Source organism: Sceloporus occidentalis, unplaced genomic scaffold, assembly GCF_023333645.1.
Source record: "Sceloporus occidentalis isolate IW3139 unplaced genomic scaffold, rSceOcc1.0.p SCAF_1, whole genome shotgun sequence".
NCBI lineage: Eukaryota > Metazoa > Chordata > Lepidosauria > Squamata > Phrynosomatidae > Sceloporus > Sceloporus occidentalis.
The window spans coordinates 72,647,790-72,674,620 of NW_028316981.1; the positions used below are offsets into that span (position 1 = coordinate 72,647,790).

Genomic DNA, 26,831 nt, shown 5'->3' on the forward strand with positions numbered 1-26,831 from the left:
CATTCCATGATCTAATATTCTGCCTGATATTGGCAACTCAGAAGAGAGAGTTGGCTTCTAGAACTGACAGGATCCAAGCAGGCTGCACACATATTCTCTTATCTTCATTCCAGGCATAAGAAGACTGGTGTTTCTGATCCATTGCTTTGCTTTAACAACTACAAAAATTGCTAGTGGAAGGATCATATAATATACCAAATGTCTGCATTCTAAGAAAACAGATACACAGACGTGTCTCTACAATTCCTTGTTCTACCCATAAGTCTGCTCTCTTGTACTGAAGCCCTTTGACCACTCTCAGCAAGTGAGCTATTGACAAATAGTTGGAACTGAAGGCAAGGTAACAGATTATGTTTGGGACCCTTTCACTTGGGAAAAAACACTAAAATACTCTTTCCCCCACTTTAGTGACTATGGCAGGAAAACTACAGCAAGGTTTTCTGAGTATCTAGACATTAGTACTTTTTGGCTACAAAGCTACAAAACCCTCTTCCTGTACCTTTCTATCTGGTTCCAAACCCTGAGTTCTAACTCACAAATGGATGTGGTGCTTACCTTACTGCTAATACAAAAAGTTGCCAAGAAACCAGCCAGCCCCTACTTCAGGTTAAGCTACTTATCTCCTCATGACCTAAGGTAAGTTTTGCAGCAGTTGAGGAGTCCTTGCCCTAGACAGTGTTCACACTTGTAGGGGTTCAAGTGTACAGGTGAAATACTTGCCAAGCATAATTGTGAATACCCATACAAAAAGGAGTAAGAGCAAAACCCAGAGGTTCACTGAGGAAGCCGCTAGATATCTGAAAAAGCAAGCCAATTAAACTGAGCAGCAAGAGAACTGACAGTCTCAAAATGGATGTGGCAAGATGCTATTTTAAAGAGTAGTCAAATGAAAGTGAGCAGTACAGAGCTTTTCCATATTTCACAATATTTGTTGAGCTTCAAGCTAGTAAATAAGTACAGTAATGCTAACATTATCAAAGGAAACTGGACATCAGTATTCATCGGTTCCACCCTTGTTCTGTCACTTGGCTGCAGTGTGTGGCCACAGACTGGTCAAGACTTTTGCTGCAGCTCCACTTTCTATTGTACAAAATGTGTTTATTTTTTTATCTTACTCTTCCTAAAAGGGCAGGTTATAACATGTTTATGATCAAAGAAATAAAAACAGAGTCCAAAAATCATAAAGTGTAAAATATCAAATCTTTCAGAAGCCAAACCTTATTAAAATCTCAACTGTCGTCCATCCCCGCTCCACTTTCCAGAGCCATCTCATCATACACAGTTGCTAAAAGCCAACAAAAATAGAATTGTTTTAGCATTTGTTTGAAAGATACTCTGTACTGGGTTTTAATGAATTTCAAAGGACACACAAAGAGAGGAAGTGTTACAAAATTGATGCCAGTTGTACTTTAAATTTTAAAGGGACATGAAGGAAGACATCATCTCCAAGGCTAATAGTCTAAGCAGTATGCAATGAGCAAAGATTTTTCAACAAACTCTCATCAGGTTCTGAAGGCATGCCATCAACCACTTCATGACTGGTAATATCAAAGGCCACTGAAAGATGCAATAGGATCAACTGTTGTTGTTGTGCGCTTTCAAGTTGTTTCCATCTTATGGTGACCCTAAGATGAAACTATCACAGAGTTTCCTTGGCAAGATTTGTGCAGAGGGTATTTGCCTCTGTCTTCTTCTGAGCTTGGAAGAGTGTGACTTGCCCAGGGTCACCCAGTGTGTTTCCATGGTGGAGCATGGATTCAAACCCTTGTTTCCAGAGTCATAGTCCAACACTCAAACCACTACACCACACTGGGTCAGTAGGGTTTAATATATCAGGTTATTTCTAGCACCATAGCAGACTTCTTAGAGTAGGGTTACCATACCACCTGAATAGCCAAATTTTGCCCAGATTCTAGGCATGTTATCTCATGCCCATTTGCACCATCATTTGGTCTGCATTCCAAGCTTTCATTTGTAAAGAAGTAAATCTCTAGCCCTTGTAGAAGCCATAAGACAAAAGCTATAAGACTTTTTATAAAGTTTATAAAGACAAAAGCTATAAGACAAAACACAGGAGTACTCTTCTGTCAAATTGTTTTGCAAGGAACAAGTCTACCCAGGAATTTCAGGAGTGACTTCCCTCACACCTGAAATTCCTGGGTAGATTTGTTCCTTGCAGAGCAAGAGGTGCAAGTGGTGGAATTCAAGAAAGTGCAAGAGTGGGAGTAAGAGATACAAGAGAGTGAGATGGGTGAGCAGCAGAGCAAAAGAGGGGCACACTGTGAGGCAAAGGAGGGAGGAGGAGAAGAGAGATGGGAGAGGGAACAGGATGACTGACAGCATGCAAGAAGCAAGAAGCAAGGGAGAAATGTGTTCAAACACTTCGAGGGGAGGTTAGGGAGGGCTGGGAGCAGGAGAGATGGAAGAATGAGCAGTGCAACGGGTTGCAAACAAGAAGCAAATAAATGGTGTGCCAGAGGGCATGAGATGAGGGAGGAGGAGAGATGGGAGAACAAGTGATATGAGTTATGAATCACAAGAAGCAAGCCAGGATGCACCATGAGGATCCAATGCAAGGTAGGGAAGGGAGTAAGAAAGATAAGAGAGGGAGTACTGTGAGCTGGAAAAGACAAAGAAGCAAATGAGTGCACAGCAAGGGCGCAAAATGGGGTAGAGAAGGGAGTGCGAAGCAAGGAGTGTGAAAGGCAGGAAGGGACAGTGAGAGGGCAGGGTGCAAGGAGCAAGAAAGAGGCAAACATAATAAGGGGCAAGGGGCAAGGGAAGAAGAAGAGGTAAGAGAAGGGGGTAGGAGGTGCTGCAACAGAGTGAAAAGAACAAGAGAGGAGGGCATGGCAAAGTCCAGAAAGGAAAGAGTGGGAATGCAGCAAGTTAAGAGCAATGTGACAGAAGTTAAGTAGCAGCAGCAGAACTCTTTCAAGAGGAGACAAATGGTACAATTTATTAATCCTGTGCTCAACACCTTGAGGTAGCCACCTCATAGTGCTACTCTGAAGAAAGAAGGAGCTGGGGAAAGGCAAAAGGAGAGGATAGACAGAAGCTTATGAAGATAGATGCTTGGTATGAATCTTTAGATTTGGGGAAATTGAATCCAAACAATGATAAAGAAAGGATATTTTTTATAAACTAATTCCACATTTATTTGTTTTAGGAATATGGTATACATATTTGAACTGTTTATTCACACATATGTCCTACTGAGTTAAATGTGTACAAGAGAGGAATATCATTTATCTCTACAATGTAAATTCTTCCGGGAAACAAAACAGCAACTACAGTGGCAAGGATATAGAAAGAATACATGTCAAAGAGAAGTTCAAGAATGGTGTAAAGGATGGGGAACAGATCTCCCACATTTGATTGGCACTTTTTTTCCCCTTACACCAGGGAATACCTTTTAAAGTTTTCAGGGGGGTAACTATGTTATGTTTTACAGCAAAACAACAAGACCTAGGACCTACACTTACTTATCCAACAGTATCCACCCTGAAATACTACGTTTTTATTTGGCATGAGCTTTTATGGACAACTCAATCATGGTGGATTGCTCCTCCATGCCATCCCCAGAATATGAATACCCACAGCTTTGGTGGGAGGATGCAATTACTGGGGTAAGAGGGAATGGAAACTTTTAAAGTACAAACATTTATCATTACCTTAACTGCCACTGACAAACAATAATTGGGTGGGTGCTCAGATGTCCTATCATACATAAGCTGCTTTGCCTGTACATTTGATGAAAAAATAGAGAAGTGAAATACAGTTAAAGCAGACTATTTTCTGCTTATAATAAATATTTTATTATCTCTGAAGGAAATCAGACCATGCTTTCCTCATTCATTTATTCTTTGTCTTTACCTTCCTCTGCATCTTTCCTGTGAATCAGATAACAGTTAGTCTCAAGGGCTTCCTGTGATATTTTCATGGAACAGTGTAAAAATGATGGCAAAAAAATAAATAAATAGTGATCTGGTGAGAATACCACTGGAAATATCTGTTCATGGCAAAACATTAATATTATGGTTGTTCTTTCATTTGCACTCCACTACAAATGTACATGTCCACTTCATATGGTCTCTCTATTAACCCCCCCAGCAATCCTGTAAAGTACATTTGCTGAGAGGTAATGGTGGTCCATAGTCACATGGTACATTCCACGACCAAGCAGAGATTTGAATCTAGGTCTCCAGGTTCTAAGTCCAGCACTTTAAACATATTGATATTAATTTTTTTAATAACTTTTGTAAATTAATGTTTTAGCTGGACCTTTATTACATTATTGTAAGACACCTTGAATCCCATTTTGGGAGAAATGTGGGATATAAAATAACTAAATAAATAATTCTGAATTGGTTTTCTCATATCATTTGTACCTGTAAAAACTGGTTTGTTTGAAACCAGATGCAACAATTAATGTGCCTAATTTGCATAACTAGCATATAAATTAGAGTAATTTGCATAACATGCAAAGAGATTCCTAGATTTGAAGAAGTGGAATAGGGCAACCCTATTTTAAACTGCATCTGTATTGTAGAAGTAATTCAGTTTGACACAACTTTAACTGCCATGGCACAGTGCAGGGGTAGGCAACCTGCGGCCCGCGGGCCGGATGTGGCCCGGTGAGGCCTTGGGACCGGCCCCAGCCCGGTCCTGCCGCCGATTGCCGCCGGGGCCTTTGGGGGGCAATTGTCTATAGAAGCCTCAGAAACATGCATTAATATTAACATTTTTTAAAAAATCAGCAAATTTTTTCGCGTGTCCTCCATTTTTTAAAAAAAGTATCTTCCATTTGAAAAGTTTGTCCTACATTTGTCCTGGTTTATTTATATATTTAATTTTTCTTTAAAAAAATATTTAATTATTTATTTTTTGGCTTCGGCCCCCCAGTTGTCTGAGGGACAGCAACCCGGCCCCCAGCTCAAAAAGATTGCCTACCCCTGGCACAGTGCTATGGAATTCTGAGGACTGTAGTTTGTTGTGGCACCAGAGCTTAGCTACCCACATATCGCGTATCTTATCTTTCTGAAGGTAGATGTTACTGATACAAGCTTCTCCAGATATTTTATGCATAATGGTATAATAACAAAGTAGTTATTATTCTTCAGTGTGGCTAATTTGTTTAATTCATGCCTGCTTTTGTATATTGTTGAATTTATATGTTTTGTTCTACAGTTATTGACTCATTCACATATTAAATCAATACTTTTCTTGAGACTGGTATACTCATTGCTAGAGTTGAAATGTTCATCATCATCATCATCATGATCTATTACTATTAACAGATCCAACAGATCAAATAGAAAACCAAACACGAAATTAAAAACAACATCCAAAAGGAATAAATAGTACAGTAAAAACAGTAAAATGATTCCTGTCAGCCTTATCTAAAACACATAGAGAGCTTTAATCCTCTTTGCCTCTGAAATAAATTTTGCAACAGCCAACGTTACATTTGTGGACTTATCCTCCACCAAGATCCTGATATAAAATTAGGCAAAACATCCAACAAATTTTCTCCGTAGTGGAATAATCAGATTCTGGCACGCCTCATTGTAAAAGCTACAAGACAAAAAAAATATGCTTCATTGACTCAACGTATTTTTTGAAAGTATGTATTATTCCAACATACTCTAGTCATGTAAGCCGCCTTGATTGCTGCAGCAGAAAGGTGGGGTATAAGAATAAAGTTTATTTATTTATTCTACTTCTATATTATTACAATGGTACTGTCTCTCAAAATAAGGGATCCTAGCAAATCTGCCTTGGAACAGTTTTGATGGGGATACTGTTTCCCAGGCCAGGAGAAGTGCCACAGTTGTCTATGATACCCACCTTCAACCAACAGTAGGACCAGCACAGGACTAACTTGAACCATGAATGCCTGTACGCATACTTGAAGATATGTTTCCTCAGGAAGGACCATAGCGTGGAGCAACAACACTCCATGCAGAAGGTCCAAGGTTCAATCCCTGTAAAGATTCAGTGCCTGAATTATGGGATAAAATGTCTGTGTGTGCACACATGCACGTGTGTGTGTGTATGTGAGAGAGAGAGAGAGAGAGAGAGAGAGAGACAAAGAGAGAGAGTCTTCTAGAACATGGCAACATAGCCCGAAAAACCAATAAAAAACTAGAGAGAGAGAGATTGTTCGTTCCGTGACATCTCCAGATAAACTAAGAGTACTGCAGCAACTCACTCACAAATCATAAGGCTGCGAATTCAATACCAGCCAGGGGCTCAAGCTTGACCCAGGCTTGTATCCTTCCAAGGTCACTAAAATGAATACCCAGATTGTTGGAGGCAATCAGCTTACTGTTGTAAACCGCTTAGAGACTGCTTAGGTGGCATGAAGAGGTATATAAATGAAGCTGCTGTTGCTATAATCCTTCTGGTCACTATAGACAGTCCATGTCTATAATATTTAGCTAGATCAACCACGGGCCTGACTCTCCCTAAGCTCCTAACTTTCAATCCTCTCATTTTTTATCATTTTTGAATTTCTACCTGCTAGTTTTAACAATCCTCCATTCACTTTCACAAAGACCTGATGGGTTATTTTTCTTTCAACCCTCCCATACCTTTCTCATGCCAGTTTCATCTTGCTGCTCACATTCTGCTGCCCTCAGTTGTCAACACCTCCTTTCTCCATCATTCCACCTTGACTGTCTCTTGTTCCTTTGTCTGGTTTTTACGTGGGTTTTTTTTTATTGCCTTCCATTTTTAAATGGCTTGCTAAGTTGCTTGCCCAGGAACAGAGCTGATCCATTTGAACCAAATCCCTTTCTCTGAAAAAGCAACCAGAGCCTGCATTTCATCTCCAACATAGGGACTGTTTGAAGAGATGCCTTTCTTATAAGCCCCTTTGCCTCTACTGTGAATCCCGCAGGGACAAAGAAGCCGAAAGGGGGTCTCCTTCGCTCAGCTTGCCTGACCTACGACTCTCATTAAGAGAATCTTTTCAAACCAGACGCTGCAAAAAATGTCTTGCTTGCGCCTGAGTTGCTTGGGGGAGGTGGAGGGGAGCTATTTGGAGAAGCTGTCTCCATGGCAACACATATTCCCATCAGAAAATGTGCACAGGTCACCTGTTTCTGTGAAAGTTTCTCTCTTGTTTTCTTTCCCTGCCTCTCCAACAGGTGCCAGGGGAGCAGATGCTGTTTGCCACACCAGCCAGGAGAGGAGAGAACGTTTCCAATTCAGGAGTGATGCCTCAAGAAGACTGACCTCCCGCAGTCTCGGAAGTCTGCAAATGTCTGCCTGGCATGTGAACAGAAATGGAACGCAGAGTTCCCAGTGGTCCACCTTACAGGCAAGGAACAAGAGCTTGACACTTTGGAGGACGCAGGTGCAATCCTGGGTGAAATGACAAGCGTAAAGGGGCTGACGCGGTGACAAGCCTGTTCTCTAGCTGCCCTGTCAAACTGACACATATTTTAAAAAGCAACTGAAGGAAAGAAGGAGATGGAATTTCACACCAGAGACAAGAACAGGGTGACCAAACGTTCTCCTTTTCCAGGACACATCCTACATTTTGTGCTTCTGTCTGGGAGGAATTCCAAAATGTTCTCCATTTCAAGCATGACTGAGAAGAGTTCTATAAATATATTGCAAGCCAACAAAGCATTTTTAACATAGATACGTTCATCAGATAAATATGGTTAAGTACATAATGAAATATAGTATAGGTAATACAGTGGAATGCGGTGGCCTAGTGGTTAAGATGCCAATTCTGAGAATTGGAAGGTCGGAAGGTTGGCAGTTCAAGGCCTAGGTGCCATGTGATGGGCTGAGCTCCTGTCACTAGTCCCAGCTTCTGCCAACCTAGCAGTTCGAAAGCATGCAAATGAAAGTAGATGGATAGGTACCACTCCAGTGGGAAGGTAACCAGCGTTCGGTTTAGTCATGCTGGCCAAGTGCCTGCTGGAGTAGTCGTCAGACAATGCTGGCTCTTCAGCTTAGAAACGGAGATGAGCACCGCCCCTACAGGCGGTAATAACTAGACATTCATGTCATGGGAAAACCTATACTTTTGACCTTTATAGGCAATAGGGCTGTAAATAAACCATACGAAATGAATTTATATTAGTGTTTCTAGCTTTTATTTTGTAATATCTGATATTTTTCATTTTGCAGTGCCTTGCGGTTAAGACCTCTGGTCACCCTGAACAAGAAGCACTGGCAGAACTGGCTGCTCTGGAAAAGAAAAAAGAAGATTGCAGGTGGACAGTTCTTCCAAGATGGCTCCCCTCTTCTTCCCCAACCAACAGAGGCATGAAAACTACTTGTATTTTCTTTCTTATACCATATATGTCCACAGACATGATAAAAATCAACAATCCCTTTCTAAAAAGAATCCAAATGATTTTATAAAATGGAAATGATACCACTAAAGTTCCAGTCTCTCTGTGTCATATCTGCATGCAAACCAAGTTAACACAGGCCAAGAAGCAGGCAAACCCTGTCAGGAAACACAAATCAAATCCAGCGATGCAGTTATGTTGAGGATGTTGGGTCTGAAAATGCTTTAGAGACAAGAAAAATAAAAGGGAAGCAAGTGAGTAGGTAAAAAGGTCCTTCGGATATCTATAAAAGGAAGTCTCACCAAGACTGGAGACATATTTTTAAAAAGAGAAGGATTCCAGGCTAAGGAAGTCATATTTTCATTTCTCGAAGACACTGTAAAGGATCAGACATAACATTCCCATTTACCATTTTCCTGCTTACTTATTATGTTTATTTGTTTCACTATTAATCTGTTAACCAGTGTAAATACTTTAGCAAAAAGACAGTTCTCTCTCTCTCTCTCTCTCTCTCTCTCTCTATATATATATATATATATATATATATATATATATATACACGGTGTAACCAAACTCCAAAAATCCATATCAATAGCAGGAGTGTTTCTAGAGGGGATGCAGAGGTGCGAACTGCACCGGGTGACACCTCAGAGGGGGATGTCTGCCTTCTGTTGTAGAGTGTATTGCCAAGTCTTTCCACAGGTAGACAAGGACTCCCAGAGATTGAAGGTCCCGGAAAAGATCTTGTCTACACCCACACAAAGGCAACAAGGAACCCAGCTGGAATGATGTCAGCATCCCACAGCAAACCTCTGGAGGCCTTCTGCCATTGCTGAATGGCACCTGGGCCCCTTCAGGACTTGCAAACAAGGCAAGTAGACTGGAACAACCTGGGACTCTGAAAGACCCTCTGGGTTCTCCAGTTCACCAGCCATTGGCAACAAGTAGATAGGAGCCTTTCTCTTCCACAACAGCTCAATCTCCACCTCAGGGAACATTGCCTCTGAGCCTGAAAATTACAACTTGCATTACCACAACAGGGTGTCACCAACTCTAATGACACCACTGTCAACATGGAAAATAAAGTACTAAAGATAGTGAAAATCTGTGGCAGAAGTGGAAAAGATGGGTTTGCCAAGCCAGACAAAACTTCAATCTGTCTCCCTATTCAACAGGCAGAAGATAAGACTGTGTAAAGGTGGGGTGGGGGGAGCTACAAAAGTACTGTCAAGTATGAGAGAGACTCATTCTGTTATGTGTGTCTCTCATATTTGACTTTACTTGACTTAAAAAGTATGACCACTTATGGAAAAGACTAGCTACACTAGGCTGATGATGTAGGAGACAGATGTGCAGCAGGAAGAAATTACCATTCTGTTGAATAGTCATCAACAAGTGGCCAGGCTCTCACTATTTATATCAAATGTGTTCACTACAGAAGCTTTAGCCTGTCTACCAGACAGAGAAACTGAGGTTCTAGACTCCTATTTCATTCTGTGTTTGAAAAGTGATTTAAGCACACAATGACTGGACAGCTTTAGACCAGCAGTTTCTCCAAGCAAGTTCTGGAGCTATTCTATAGAGCAGAGATAATGCATATTACATGACTTGGAATTTTTAGAAGTCTGGGTAACCAGCTGCCTTGGATTTGTCCAACTCTAGTATTTTCTTCAGGAAGGTGATGTAGAAAACTAGAAGGTGGTGAAGAAAACACTCCTAAAACAACAAATAGTCTTTTCCTCAGTCGTTAATCTCTACTTCATTCATTACTATCATGGTTGGATGAACAGGATAACGCTCAGATCCACACACACAGGACCATGTAGCTAGTTTCAGTCATTCTTTCTCACACATATAATTTCAAAAGTCTGTGTTTCGGTGGTACATCTATAAAATGCAGAAAACATACCACTTTTCTTTAATATTTACTGAAGGACAGGTGTCAAATGACAAACAGCTAACTAAGAGACTCCAATATGTTTCACCCAAAAACCTCTACTATGCCCCACAGAGTGGTTATGTCACATCAGTCTCAACCTGTCTCACTCTTTCCTATTCTCATCTTGTGCTGCCTCACAGAACTCAGTGACTGAAATCTGCTGGAAAAAATCCAGTTTCAGTTCCCAAGAGAAGTATACAGGCACACACAAAGCAATCATAAGCTTGGTAAACATTTATCTGAGATCCCTGTCTTGCTGCTTAAAAGAGGGAAGTTTCAGCTAAAATAAAAAATAAAATTTTTCATTCAGTTTGAAAAAAAAGACAAACAACCTGGATTTTGCATTTATTTTTAAAACTCTAGAAAAGCAGCTCCCATTAAAAAGCTACCAGGTGCTCCTAGCACAATCCGTAGCTCTCTTTTTAGCTTTAATGTTTTCACTGTTTGTGTGACAGATGCGCTCTCCAGGACCTTTCCTAGAGCATCAAAATGTCATCTCTGCACCATAAAGCAAACGTACATTTAGCAAATTACTCTGTTTTCCTTCTCCCCCTATCTACCATTTATGTTATCTAACACAAGGTACCGCAAAGCTTGAAGATTTACCCAATCAGAGACAAAAACACAAGTAGTTGAATGCTACAACTGCATCCAGTCACCTTGCAAACCCAGAAATTTTGTCTGTTAAGAGTATTATAGGACCACCTGCCCAAAGGAAGACAAAACTACTAACACAGAAATATACCAGGCTTCAACATTGTCCATATTTCTGCCATCTTCTAAAACCTACACTTCAAATCAATCCACCTTCAAGCGAAAGATATCCAAGGTGCTTACAGCATGAGCTCCAGCACAGATCATGGAGTCATGTGCTAATGCTCAATCATTAAGTCTCAGAATAGCACCAAGCAGAATAGAGCCATTATTTCAGAGATTTCCATAAGGATGGGATTGTTAGCCAACATTTGGCATTAACAAGTATGCCAAAGGAATAAACAAAAATATTTGCAACCAAATGCATCTTTTCAGTAAGCAAGGTAATTATATCTGAACTGCTACCATTTTAGATCCAGCTGCAAATCACAAGGCGAATAATTTGGACTCACTGTAATTTTTGCTCTTCCATGGGTGTCTTCCTACAAATGGCTGGATAGGGAATTATAAATGAATTTCCACATTATCAGAAGACATTATGTATTTTCTGTATACATACCACTATGTTTTGTTCACTCCAGTGCCCTTAATGCTCTTCTGATAGGTGAGATTTTCATACAGGCTCAAGCTAAAGGGAGGGATGTTTTAACAATGAAATAAATAAAATTAAACCCTAAAATCTGCCTAAGTTGCTGATGTCAGTGACCTAAAGAATTTTTTTTTAAATTATTAGTATAATCACAATATATTATGTAATTGTTGCTGTTCTGTGCCTTCATATTGACTCCAACTTATGGCAAGCTTCACTTGGGGGTGGTTCACACTGGCAAAATAAAGCAGCTTCAAAACGACTTGAAGCCAAGCTGTTTAGACATCATACGACACAAAGCCACACTCCAGGCCTAAAAACTTGAGCAAAAAAGAAGCTCTGGCACTACACCTCAACTCAGAAAATGTATATAATCAACATGGCGTGAATTTAGGAATGAAGAAAAGCAAAAATGCCAAGTATGACAAACATGGCAGGTCGCCAACAATGCAACAGATGTAATTACAATATACACAAACCAGACAGTCCAACAGGGGGGCATGGGGAGAAGGGGGGTAAAGAGGGTATGTATGAAAGGCCTCCATGAGTCTGTTTTGCCAGTGTGTCACTGGATACACCGATACACTGAACAGTTTGCACATGCAACTGTGTGGTCGGTCACAGGGAGTGTCCAATGGGATGGCAGCTGGGTGGAAGGAGGGAGCTGGCTGGTGGTCAATTTGAAGGCACAGAACAGCAACAATTACACAATATATTGCACAGTGTTCATGCAATGGTATACATACATGGTGGGGGGATGGGGGAAATAACTGGGCGCTGCAGCTTCAAGCTGCCTAGTGCAGACGGCCTTCAGAGTTGGACAAGCATTCCCTGCTTTTGTAAAAACTAGAATCAGCCTAGTTTTCCTGCCCATCTGTTTTTCCTGCCCTCGGAGTCTTTTTGGCAAGATTTATTCAAAGGAGGTTTGATTTTGCCTTTTCTTAATGCTGAGAAAGTATAATTTGCCCAGGATCACTCTATGGGTTTAAATGATTGTGCAGAGATTCAATGCCTTACATCAGTAGTACTCAGACTTTTTACCCTTGCCCCCCCTACATTTATATGCAGATGTTGCACCCCTCCCTACTCAACATAGTACAGTATATGAATAACAATATTTTGTTAGTGTGCATATTTTCATTTGCACATTGATGTATATTCATATTTTAACACTGTATAAGAAAAACATCATTCAACAAATTAAAACAGTTTTATTTAAATTAATTCAATATTCAGCTCAACACATGTGTAAATTTTATACATAAAAAAGTTTGGGAAAAGGAGGAAGAGGAGGAGGAAGGATCAGAACCTTCAAGTCTTGCACCTGTCCCCCCCCCCAAAAAAAAACAACATTGGGGGTCCCGTCCCACTTTTGAGAACCACTGTCTTACATAAATGTTTACGTGGTAGATAAATAATAATAATAATAAAATATTTATTTATATCCTACCTCTTCCGTTTGGGGGTCGAGGCGGGTAACAACAGAGTTTATGATACACAATATAAAAACAATAAAACTCACAAAACCCTGACCTAACCCTCCCTCCCAAACTATAAAATTAGATAGTTTTTATAAATAATTTTGGGAGAATAAATACATGGGCACATGGTTTAAAACATTTTATTCATCATTTTAAGAGAAATATATTCCAATCCATGGTGTTGTTTTTTAAAAAAATCAGTTTTTTCCAGGAATAAAAATGGGGTGAAATCCTATTTCCCTCCCCCTCCCCTGCCAATTTCCTCCCATTTCCCCCCAAGCCATTTTATCTCTCGTGAAGTGCATAGCTACAGAGTTGTACCATCCGGGTAAAGGATCCCCGAATATGATTCGATCGTGATCAATGTCTCTCTATCCGCCCAATTTTCCCCAATTTTTCTCCTATTATATTTTAGTGTTTTTAAATTGTGATTATCTTATATTGTAGTTTTATAATTGGGATGGGGGGTTGAGAAGGGATTAATTTTGCATTTTATTGTATTTCTAATGAATTTTTACTGTTGTAACCTGCCAGGATTCCTCATGATTGGGCGGGCTATAAATAAATCTATTATTATTATTATTATTATTATTATTATTATTATTATTATTATTATTATTATGGCAAGGCCCTGTAATTCTCTGCAAAATAATTATGGATATTCCAAAACCTTTCCTAGAATTCTCAGCAGATGAAATCTTCCTATCACTAATGCAGAGTTCCAGTGACAGACTGAACCAATCTTTCTTTTTATTGCATTAGAGATATGCAATGGGCAAATGATATCCCATCTCTGTCCCATCTTTTTAGGCCACAAGCTTCCTCTACAGAATTACAGTCTCTGCCATGGGTTCCCTGTTCCCAGGTTAGATGCTGTCCGGACTGATCTGTTTATTGGAACTCTGATTTTTCACCTACCCATTGTACTGTTACTGATTTATGTCAACCCTAATGCAAACTTAAGTGGTTTTCTTGTCAAGATTTGTTCGGGGGGGGGGGGGGGGTGACTTTGCCTTCCTCTGAGGCTGAGATTGTGATTTGTCCAAGGTCACCCAGTGGGTTATCATGTCAAGGAGGGGATTCAAAAACTGTTGTCTCCTAGTCCAAAAGCAACCACACCACATTTGGTCTCCTACATGGTATAATACACCTTTATAATGCTACAATACCATTTTTAAAGTAGCATTATAGTGATATAGTGCTACTTTTTAAAAAAATGAGATAGACATTCATGTCACCATGATTAGCATTTTACCAAAACAGCAGTGACTGTGGAGATCGTTTAGCCACCATTTAAAAAAAAAATTGTATACTTTATATAGTCATGTGTAAGTCTAGAAATTTTAGTAAAAAAATTGACCCCAAAAACTTGGGTTGACTTACCCATGGGTCAATGTAAATACTATACTTTTGTCAAAAAAGGAACCACGCCCTTCTCCAAGTAGAGTAGTGAAAGGCAAGAGCTTAGTCTGTCCTACGAGAACCTAAAAGAAGCACTGACCCTTCTAATCTCCCTATCATGGTATGGCTTCTGGCCTTTTCGAATGACTGTGTGTGAAAATGGCAGTGGTGGCAGCTCGTTGGCTTTTCCACCAAAGGAATGCTGAGAGGAATCTGTCTTTGAAGACATTTGTGTATGTTTATCAGCTTTTCTGGGTTAAAATCAGACAAAGTTATCACATTAAAGTTAAAGGCTATTACAGTAAGCCCTTATATATGGATTTTTTATACACTGATTCAAGCATTCATGGTGTGAAAATGTTCAAAAAAGTAAAAATTTCAAATATCAAACCTTGATTTTCCATTTTTATAAGGGACACTGTTTTGCTATGTCATTATGTTGAATGGGACTTAAGCATCCATGGATTTGTTATCCATGGGGGATCTTGGAACCAAACCCCAGCATATAACAAGGGTCCACTGTATCACTGCTAACATAGGCCCTAAACCAGGGGTAGGCAACCTGCGGCCCGCGGGCAGGATGCGGCCCGGCAAGGCCTTGGGACCAGCCCCAGCCGGGGCCTTTGGCGTCTCATGCAAGGGGCATGGTGGGGCAATTGTCTATAGAAGCCTCAGAAACATGCATTTATCTTAACATTTTTTAAAAAATCAGCAAATTTTTTCACGTGTCCTCCATTTTTTATTTAAAAAGTGCCCTCCATTTGAAAATTTTGTCCTACATTTGTCCCGGTTTATTTATTTATTTAATTTTTAAAAAATTATTTATTTTTTGGCTTCGGCCCCCCAGTTGTCTGAGGGACAGCAACCCGGCCCCTGGCTCAAAAGGGTTGCCTACCCCTGCCCTAAACAGACCAGCACTTTGTGCTGGCCTGGGGCTGAAGGTACGACTAAGTAGGGCTGGGCATCCACATGCACCCAGCTGTGTACCTTCACCGCCCATGTGCCATGTTGGTGCGTGCCTGTTCACACAGGCTGTGCCATGATGACGTATGGGCATCGGCATGCCCAAACAGTGCTCCACAGAAGGGGCATCATCATGGCGCGTGATCACCATAATTGCGCCCCTTCCAGGAAGCTGCTTTTAGCAGCTTCTTTTTTATCGTGAGAGAGAGAGACTAGAGCTGTCGTGGTGTGTGGTTGCCATGGCAACAATCTGGGGCATCTCGCCACCCCTTCCTGTCCATCTGTTGAGCCCCAAAGTCACTATTTTCTTTGCTTTGCCTCTGCATCCTTTTGGACATGTGCACATTTTTTTAGCCCTGCCTGCTCCTGTTTACCTCACACACACATCATACAGCCACCATTTATTGTAGTCTCCTCCTCATTCATCCAGCCTTTAAGGTGAGCACAAATAGTTATGTCTGTTGGAATTTTGTAAGCTCTTTGGCATCATTTTCATTTGTTTCATTCTTTACATCTTCTGTTGTATGCCTTTAAGTTTTACCCTCAAATTATTCATGGGTCATACCAAGCTCCAAAATTTTGGCCCCAAAGTGTGCCCTCTACTTATACATGAGGTCAGCTTACAGTCAAATATATGTACAGTATTCAAATACACCATTATAAGGTATAGCACAACTTCATTTACATGGTATTCCATCATCATCATCATCTTTATTTTATTTATTTATTTATTTATTTATTTATTTATTTAAATATACTTGGGGAAAATGGTTTAGCGCTACCTAAAAGATAGTTTTTAGATTTAAAAAAACTGGTGAAAAAATGATATCTGCTGCAAAAATAAACATGTGGTGTTCCACATGCGTACTCACATCCCTACCCATATCAAACTACAAATCTTTTTAAGAAACTCTGTTGCATTACTCTACTCTCCTTCTCAAAAAAGTTTCTCTCTCTTTTATTTTTAATGTGCAGAAACAGCACTGGAAAAACAATGAAGGATTACCAATATAATTACAACATCATGTGGATCCCTTATAAATTGTGAGTAAATAAGTCATGACAGTTCCACAATAAATCCTTGTGTGAAAGTAACCCTTTCACTCCATACGTTGCATATATATATATAGCTATCATATAATCAACTATGTTAAGACCTCTGCTTAAAACACAAGGGAAAAGGAGAATATTAATTTTTTATACATTAGCCAGGAATAAGAATTTTCTCACTTGTGACTTAACTTTTTTTTAATTAGCAATGAAGTACATTGCATTCCATGGTGATTGTTAACTGTTCCTTTGCCCTCAACATTAATTGCATTCTAAATTATGCAGGGAGGTCCCTGGGAATGGCAATGGTTAAACTATTTATTTAATTGAATTACTGTATACTACCCTTCTGCCTTTACACAATCATTGGCTGCTATCCTGTTACTGATTTATGTGCGTGCAATCCCTTTTTGGACAGAGTGTAGAGGGCTAGTCTCTTACATTTGCACTCCATCAAAAAACCTTCCATGCTTGGCAATTGGCAAGCCCCCGAATGAGCTGCTACTACTCTTTCTTAACAGGGGAGGGAAAGGAGATGGAGAGGCAATTCATACCACAAAGATCCAGCTGCTTTGAGGTCTTGGGGGAGGGGAAAAGTGATTGCACTCCATTTGAGGACACTCTCATTTCCCCTACCCTCACAGACACCAAACAGACCAGCTGGTTCCCCATGGTCTGAGTTGCTTCCCCCATCCTCTCTTGTTGTTATCATGATATATGCCTTCAAGTAATTTCCAACTTATGGTGACCCTACAGAAAATTTATTATGTAGTTTTCATGGCAAGATTTATTCAGAAGCGGTTTGCTTTTACCCTCCTCTGAGGCTGAGAGAGTGTAACTTGCCCAAGGTCACCAGTGGGTTTCCACAACTGAGCAGGGAATCCAAGTCCAACATCCAAACCACTACACCACCCTCCCCACAGATAAGTGACAGTAGCAGGGGCATATTTTAAATTTTGACAGCTGCTGGGTGGTGGGAGGACACAGAACTCCACTGTAAAGTTATGTACGTATGTAAGATCTTGGCCTTTTCCCTGTCAAATGAAGTAACTTTTTCCCAAAATATTTCCATTCAACTACACTCATATCTGAGATAGGAAATAAATCAAATAACTGAATGGCAACTTTTTGCAAAGACAGAGACAAACATCTGAAGACCTCAGTACATTATCACAGGCTACAAGGGAATAGGAGCAAATGTTTTGGTGAGGGTCAATAAGATTTTAGTGATGTGCTTTTTAATGTTAAAAGTTTGTGATAGGGAATTGGCTTGACAGGAGATAAGAATCAGCTATTCTCTACTGTATCTGGGAAGCGATGAATGAAAATGTTTGTAATGTTCAGAAGGTATGTGGAAGACTGAATACACTCCTTTAAAACAAGAACACATAGGCTTGGTTCCCCCTCACACACAGCCCTTTCAATCTCACACTGGGAAATCTCTGAAGAAAGATATAATATTATGAATCTAAACAACTTTCTGTTTCAAACATATTTAGCAAGAAATCACCCCTGACTTTCTTGAGATAGCTAGAGGGATGGTTAAATAAAGTTCTTCCATTGTAAGAGATTACAAGCAAAAAATACAAGGTTATGTCAAACTGACAGGCTGTGCAGACCTCCTTTAAGGGCCACCTCCAGCTGTGCTGGATTGGGGCCATGGCAACAACACACCACAGCCCTGATCTGGCTTTTCCAGGGTGCAAAAAGAAGCCGCAAAAAGCGGCTCCTTTTGCACCTTGGAAAGGACTCAATTGACGCAGCGCTGCAGCTTTAAGGTGCTCCTTTGGCACTGCATCATGTGGATGCAGCGCCAGAGGAGTGCCGTGATGCCATGCACCGTGTGGAGCAGTGTGCAGCGTCACGTCACCCTGGGGGCGGAGTCAGAACATGCATCATATGGACACCATGCCCCAACTCCGCCCCCAGGCTGGCCTTAATGGCTGGTCTGCACAGCACCTAAGTTAACAACAAATAAATCCAACCCTAGTTCAGGGTCTTTACAAAATCTACTACCTTTGCTCAGTTAATCCCAGGGAAAAATATTATATATGCAACATATAGGGGACAATTTCCTACCCTTGAACCCTACAGGAAACATGTAAAAAAAAAACTGAAAAAAATAACTGGAAGTGGGCAGAGAAACGTTTACAGTTTTTCAAACAGTTGTTGTTTTTTTAAAATTAATCAGTGCATAAATACAGACTATTTAGAAAAGTGGTCCCAAAACTGTGCCCTTTAATAGATTTTGGACTTCAGCTCCAGGAAGCCTCAGCTATGTTGACCAATAGTCTGTGATTCTGGGAGATGAAGTCCAAAATCTCTTAGAGCACAGTTTGGGGAGCACTAATTTAGATGATGCCAAAATCCTGCCAATATCCTAGTGGAGTTGGGGAGCAGGTAAAGAATGCTAATACAACCCTGTGTGATTCATGTAGCCTAGGGCCGTGCTTTGCCTTCCCCTGTTTTAACGGAAGGAGGCTCTACAATGATATCAGCAAAGTGGAAACCATTTACTTCTCAGAGAACAACATTAAAATCAGCTTACATGACCAGCTAGACTCACCTTGATATATGTGTCCAGGCTTGCGTGGACACGGTTTACAGCCAGATGGATGGACAGAGGAGTCGTGTAGGGGAATGTTGCCATGACTACATGGCTAGGGGCTGGAAAGCTGAAAATCTTGAAACCATACTTCAGGAACATGCGGATCACTTCCTCTGATGGCTTCTCTTCTCCTTCACTCAGTATACGACCCACAGCATAGCGGCATTTCTCTGGATCCACCTAGGAAAAGACACAATGGGTGGATTTAGATGATAAAAAAGCTTCAAAAGATAGACAGTGGTTTTCAGCTTGTGTTCTAGAGAATCCCAGGTTTCCCAAAAAATGCTTTCAGAAACTCTTTGATAGTAAACATTTCCCACAAATGTTTTCCACTGAGCTGTCTTTACTGGGATTCATGTATAAGTCTGACTCTCATTTAGTGCAGTATTTTGGTGATGCATAATAAACCTGGATGATACCCTATGTGAAGTGAGATGCTTTCACAGAATGTTCCATTTAGAGAACTAATAGGAATGTTGGTTAATTCAGTATTAGTGCTTTATCGATCGTATTTTTGTACTATTGTATCATTTTTATTGATGTAATCCCACCTCGATCCTAGGGAGGGGTGGAAAATATAAATAAACTATTATTATAATAATATTATTATTCACATCTCCGACAATGCGGATTGATGTGCATCTTTCAGGAAAAGTCAGGTGGGAAAACAGTATCTAATATCCCGGATTAAGTGGGGGTTTTGCCAGCCCCTCCTTTTTTTTAAATTTATATCCCGCTTTTCTGTGACAAGACAATCAAAGCGGCTACAACATGTTAAAATCCACATTTACAAATTTATGTCCCAAATTCCCCCCCTTAAAACAGGATTAAACAAATTACAATTAAAACATCTATTAAAAACACAATAAAATACAGCAAGGACAGAGCGGTGGGCTCCTAAAACTGCATCGAGTACATTCAGGATGTTTTTGAACAACAAGACTTCAATCCAGATTCATACCGGATTATTTTCGTAGTCTGAATGGGGGCCCTGATTGCCAGAGTCATAGTCCAATGCTCAAACCACTACACTATGCAGCTCCTATAGCACAACTCCTAAAACAAACTGTCTTCCCTTTCCCACCAATGAGAGAACCCTATGAGATGTTCTCTCAAGGTTCTGTGAGAGCAGCTTGATACCTCCCAGCATTTATGCAGGAAAGTGACCAAGATCTCATTTCATAAGCGGAAGATCAGCTGCAACAATGGAGGTGGTAGGTGGCCCCAGCCACAACCTGCCTTGTGCATTGCCACCAGAAGAAAGGCATGGCAAGAGTGCTTGGAAATTTGTTGATTTCCTAAGCCACCCTCCTATAGTGCTTTGGCTCTGAAGACCCTACAGAGCAAAGGACCCTTCAGAAAATAAGACAGGAACATTATTTATAAAGCTAAATGTGTATCTCCTATTTATACAATACCAGTGTTTCGCTCACTGAAGCATCCCATGGAACTGCACAAATTACATACAGTACTATACTTATTCTACAACTTTGGAAGAAAATATCTTATTTGGAATTAACTATTCCTGCTACACAAAAATACTTCACCAACATTAAATCCTATTATTAAAAAGAATTCTTCTGGGCCTAAAACAGCATAGAGGAACCTAAAAACAAGATCCTACAAGGCATTTTGTGGCACTTGAGGGAAATTTTTGTAGGCAGATGTAGTGTGGTGTGGAGTCTTCCAAGGGCTCCTGAAGGCCTAATGTGGGTCCTAGCCTTCCATAGTTGCCAACTCCTATTTTAGAAGTTCAGCAATGAATTTCCTGAAACAGTTGCCTGTAAAAATATTCCTGTGGCTTTTACCAATGGATAGTTTTGCCCCAGAGCAGTTGCCATTTGTTCCCAAACCTGTATGAAAGATCTGTTTTTTATTGCCTAGTTATATATATTCTCATCTATACATTTTGACAATTACATCTAGCCACTACTTAAATTTCATAAGCTTTGTAAGAGCTTTTTTGTAACCTTCCCTTTGGAAAAAAACCACCCTATGTTCTGTATAGGTTTCATGAATAATCCAAATCTCTGGTCTTTTGATCCAAAACCTGACAATAGATACTGATTTGACAAAGGAGCCAGTCCAAACCTTGAGGGTCAGATTTTACTATTTAACAAATCTCACTTCCACATCTGAACAAGGAGGGGAATAAATGTCTCTCAAAAATGACTGTTGACATTTTCCTGTGACAGACTTCATTGACTTCTGTAGCTTTAGATCCATCGGTTATTCAGCAATGCCAGTTCCAGTCGAGATACCAATTATATCCAGTGCCAATTATCTGCCTATTGTGAGAGAAGCAACAAGTGAGCAACAGCAGCCATTGCTTCTACTGCCAATTCAAAAGGCTCAGTGCTCTACCTGCTAGCCACTGATCGTGCTGTGACATTTACACACACGTATGTGTATGTGCATTGTTTGTGTGTCCCTGACATTCCTCAGGACTTCCATCCAGACCTGCACTGACATTTCAACAGCATGCTATGAAAGAGTTTATCATTTTTGCTTATTTAATGACAAGTCTAAACCTGGAAACATGATTTAGACCTATTCTTTACTAGGTCCTGGGCCCTGGACCAGTGCTCATCCCCAAGCAATTGTCTACTGACCCCCGGATGTTTCTTTGGACCAGTGCTGGTCCCTAAGCCATTGGCTGCTAGTTTCTGGTGAAGAAAGAAATAAAAATCATAGGCAATGGGAACAAATGTGGTGCTCATCCCTGGCACATGGGGTGAGTGGGTAAGGAATTGCCAGTTCCCCATATCAAATAGATGAGAACCACTGGTTTCGACATTTCTGTTATTTTCCTAACATCACTGAAGCCAGGCAAAAGGCTATACAGATGACATTCATCAGGGAACAATTTTCACTTTACTAGATATGCGCATAACTCTCAGTGAACCCAACGAGTTTTCCAGCCTTTTTTACATCAGCAATAAAAGAGATAATTTTGCTTCTTCATATGGTCCAGAGAGCTTACCCCTAAAACGAAATATTTAAAAAAGATTTGTTTTTGTCTTTCCCACTATGACCAGCATCTCCTAACATATGGCAACATCACTCAAGACACACCATGATATTGTTCAGTGGACTATTTACGAAATGTCTGCCTAGGAGGTTTGTAAGCTCACGGTTGGATACTTTAGCACTAAAACCAGCAGCACAGGAAGCTGCATTCAAAAGAAGAACATACTGAGTCATTTTTTGTGTGTTTTTTCCCATTATGGACTCAGGAATTCTTGCACTGACCCCATCATTTTTGCAACCCACCAAGAAACTACAGTGCTTTCAGTACTTTGTTATATTGCATCAAGAAACTGACATGCTAGTTTAAATAGCTAACTAATTCTCCCTTCCAGTACATCTTTGTAAACATTCAACAGTTCGTAAATCTGGACCTTATTAAAACACATCTTACCAGGGTTAGGCTATGCAGTGGGCATACCACTAAAAGCAGATAAGCAATATTCCAATGAATCAGACATCAAAACAAAACCTATACACATTTCTTTAATCTGTCCTAGATATAAACTGCTCTGACTCCCTCTGTTAACTGAGTCAGGTTTGACTTTCCAAAAATATCAACAATGAACTACAGTATACAGTACCACAGTTTAGAGCAAAGCAAAACAAAATAGCACTCAACGAGTTAGATAATCAAAAAGGAAATGAACCATTTCATCTATTCAGAGGTAAGGCACTTGAAGATAAACACAGCTTTTAAAGTTCTCTGCCATATTACTGCTGTTCAGTTTTTAAGAACCGATACATTAAGAAGTGAAATGTCATCCATAAAAGCCCACTGTTTATAAGTGAGAGAACAGGCTATTTAATCATGCAAGATGGAAGCAGTAATGGCAAAAATGACATTTAGGCATTCTGTCACCCAATAAAAAGATCCACCTGACTCTTATCTGTGTAGATATATCCTCTTTGGCAATTTGTCAAAGCATATATGTGAAAAGTGAACACCAAGCATAATCACCAAGGAGTCATGCTTCAAGAAACCAGACAAAACAAACCATGCATTTGCTCCTATAATCCTTCTATAACCCCCCTGGAACTTTTTATCAGTAACAGACTTCACATCACTCCTGCCAAGAAACGCAATTCAATCTAAACTTCACAAGTCATGGGAACTGTAGTCAGGCATGTAGGGCTACAAGGGCTTCACAGCAGAGTAATGAGAACAACAGGATTTGCCCTAGCAATAGCTCAACCTGTAATCACTATAGCTTCAAACTGTGTTTCTCTACTAAAGCTGCATCTGCACTGAGATAATCCAATTTGACACCACTTTAATTGCCATGGCTCAATGCTATGGAATTCTGGAAACTGTAATTTGCTGTGGCACCAGAGCTCTCTGATAAAGATGGCTAAATATCTCAATAAAACTACAATTCCCAGAATTCCGTAACACTGAGCCATGGCAGTTAAAGTGATGTCAAACTGGATTATTTCTGAAGTGTGGATGCAGCCTAAGTAAACTTTTCTGCTCAACACTGCAGGTAGGTGAGCAGCTATTAGAATCACAGAATCGTAAAGTTGGAAGAGACTACAAAGGCCATCCAGTCCAACCCCCTGCCATGCAGGAACTCTCAATCCAAGTATCCCCGACAGATGGCCATCCAGCCTCTGTTTAAAGACCTCCAAGGAGGGAGATTCCACTACACTCTGAGGGAGTTTGTTCCACTGTCGAACAGCCCTTACTGTCAGGAAGTTCCTCCTAATGTTGAGGTGGAATCTCTTTCCCTTGAGCTTGCATCCATTGCTCCGGGTCCTGTTCTCTTGAGCAGCAGAAAACAAGCTTGCTCCCTCCTCAATATGACATCCCTTCAAGTATTTAAACAGGGCTATCATATCATCTCTTAACCTTCTCTTCTCCAGACTAAACATCCTCAGCTCCCTAAGGAGTTCCTCATAAGGCATGGTTTGAAGACCCTTCACTATTTTAGTTGCCCTCCTTTGGACACGCTCCAGTTTCTCAATGTCCTTTTTTAATTGTGCTGCCCAGAACTGGACACAGCATTCCAGGTGAGGCCTGACCACAAGAACCATTCCTATCCTTCTTCCCTTTAATCTCCCGTTGGAACCATAATTAAACAATCTGTGTCTTCATCTAAGAGGCTGGAAATCTGGTATATCACACTTCTCTTAAAGCTTTGCCACTAAGCTTTGCCACTGAGCTCAGCAAGGAGCAGTTCCTCCAAGTCATTTTATTTCTGAAGTGGCCATGTGGAACAAGGGATAGATATCAGGATCCTGGGTAAACATTGCTTCCCGTTTCCATAAAAAGCTAGATCGTACAGCAGACGCAGAACATCTCTGCCTAGTTTCCTCTTGTGTTTCCTCCTAAGATTCATCATAATTCAACATGTGATGTTGGCCCCACCAACAAGAGCTGTGCAGAACTGGAACTGACAACAACCTCAATAGTAAAAGCAATTTTCTAGCCATTCACACAAACATTGCTTTTTCCCCACCAAGTTAAAGGGATTTGAATCTAGTAGTTCAGTCATTCTCGATGCTGCAAATCACCCTAATCTGGAGAGAGATTAGTCCACTAATAAAGGATCAAAACAGAAGCAAAGCCTTCAAAGAATTTTCACTGCTTTCAAGTAGCAATTCAGCTTTATTCAAGTTCACAGCTCAGTAGTGCTTCTTCTATTGGGTACAAAATTTGATTGTACTTTAAAAACTAAAAATATTCTCTCATTTTTTGGAGGAAGAAAAGAAACTTGATAATGTGTTACTCTATAAACAACTTGTTAAGACAACCAGTATTCTGGCTACAGAGAGTTTCTCTGCAACAGTCTTCAGAGAGGTAGAAAATGTACAAAACATGACATTTTCATTATTTCTCTGAGCAATGTGAAAACAAAAGGCAAAGCTATAGAGATTTATTTTTATTTCATTTATTTACATGCACTTTTATACCACCTGCCATACACAGCATATCCAGGCAGTGTACAACAATTAAATACTAATATAAATATATAAATTTTGGAATCATAGATTTGGAAGAGACCTCAAGAGCTATATAGTCCAACCCTCTTCAATGCAGGAACACACAATCAAAGCATCTCTGACAGATGGCCATCCAGCCTCTCTTTAAAGACCTCCAAAGAAGGAGATTCCACCACACTCCAAAACAGAGTATTCCACGGTCAAACAGCTGTTACTGTCTGAAGATGGTAAATATCAGATATAACATTACAACATAGCTAAAATAGATTAACACATAATTATCACATAAGCTAAATATCAAAACAATATTTAGACAATATAAATGATCAAATGCTGAAGGAAACAAAGAAGTCGTGTTGAACTAAATTTTATCTAATTTGGCAAAGTTTTGATTTCTGGGGGACATCTGCAGGATATGGCACAAACAGAAATGCTTGGGATAACAGCTGCAGTGGCAGATCTATATGGGAGAAGCTTTTATCTGAGATACCCCGGTTCCAATATGTTTAGGACCTCAAAACCAAAACCTTATAGGTTAAACTAACCAGGTACTATTTTTTCAATGAAAAGCTTTTGTAGGCTATCATACCAATTATGCTATTAAGATATTAAAATATAGATATTTTAAACATTAAAAAGCATAAAAAAAAACAAGACATAAAAGTCACCCAAGAGACAAATCTCAAAATTGCCATTAGGTTTCTCAAATTCAGAAAGAGATCTCAAAGGTCAATGGAGGAGGTACAGTTTCCTTGGGGACCACAGGTTGGGAGTAACAACATCAGCCATTGTACCACATTGGCTAAATACGTACTTTATAATACTCCACAAAATGGGGAGAACGGACAATATAAGATAGTTGGGAAGATTTGCTTTGGTGACCTAAAAAGTATGTCTACTTGTTTCACAGAAGTAACACAGATTTCCTCATTGCCAATACTAATTACAACTTAGTTTGTCTTTCTTGTACACCATCTGTTCTTCTGCTGCTACTGTTCATCTCTAAAAATATTAGCAATCTGTGCAGGACTTAAATGAGAAATTCCTCTGATGTTTCTAGAGAGTAGCCTGGTTAGCAGATCCAGTGTTTGATTACCATATCCAAAAGAATGATGATGATCGAGGAGTATGGGATATTTATCGTTTCAGCTAAAATCACCAAAATCTCTTATGTGGGCTGTAACATACACCTACTCAGCAGATATAAACAGAAATGCTAAGATGCACACACCAGCAGAGGTGATAGATTTTTTCCCACACACAAGATGCTCATTCCATTCATCCACAGTGGCAACGGATTTATAAAGAAAAGCAACTATGTCATTAATAAGTAAATAAAAACAAAAGCTCCAGTAAAGTCATAGTTCCATGGTTGTGTCACATGCCTTCCATATTATGGACTGGACATTCAAAAAGAGCCATAAATAGCAGAAAGGAGATTGCACCACTTCTCGGGTCTAGAATTTCCCTTGTATCAGCTTTGTAGACCAGTCCCAAAACCCATATTGTGAGAATATCTTTATTAGACCAATCAAAAAAGTTTTTTTTTATATAAAAACTGCAGTTTTCAGAACCATCAGTTCCCCTTGTCAGCCATAAATGTTACAAAAAACATGCAGGGTAAAGGTGCAGGGCAGGGAGATATCTAATATTAAAGTCATGTAGACTGCATGTTATATTGCAATGTTATGGGAGGAAGACCTGCCAACTCACAAAAAGGACTCATTGATTATTAGGTTTCACCCTGAATGCCCCCTGGGCTTGCTAGAAACAAGAAAAGCAATAAGAGGCAATAAACTTTGATTTTCCATTTTGAAAATAAAAATGACAGCACTCAATACTCAAAGCTCATCTTTAT

General features: G+C 40.0%; 1 protein-coding gene across 3 annotated transcripts in view; it reads right to left on the reverse strand.

Annotated features, from left to right (window-relative positions):
* The window catches only part of TEX264 (testis expressed 264, ER-phagy receptor), a 218,184-nt gene that overhangs the window by 129,285 nt on the left and 62,068 nt on the right, over window positions 1-26,831 (reverse strand). For all 3 annotated transcript variants that reach the window (XM_089524968.1, XM_089524958.1, XM_089524948.1), the window contains exon 3: window positions 18,962-19,183. In XM_089524968.1, the coding sequence (XP_089381094.1) occupies window positions 18,962-19,183 (222 nt within the window). The remainder of the gene's footprint in view (window positions 1-18,961; window positions 19,184-26,831) is intronic.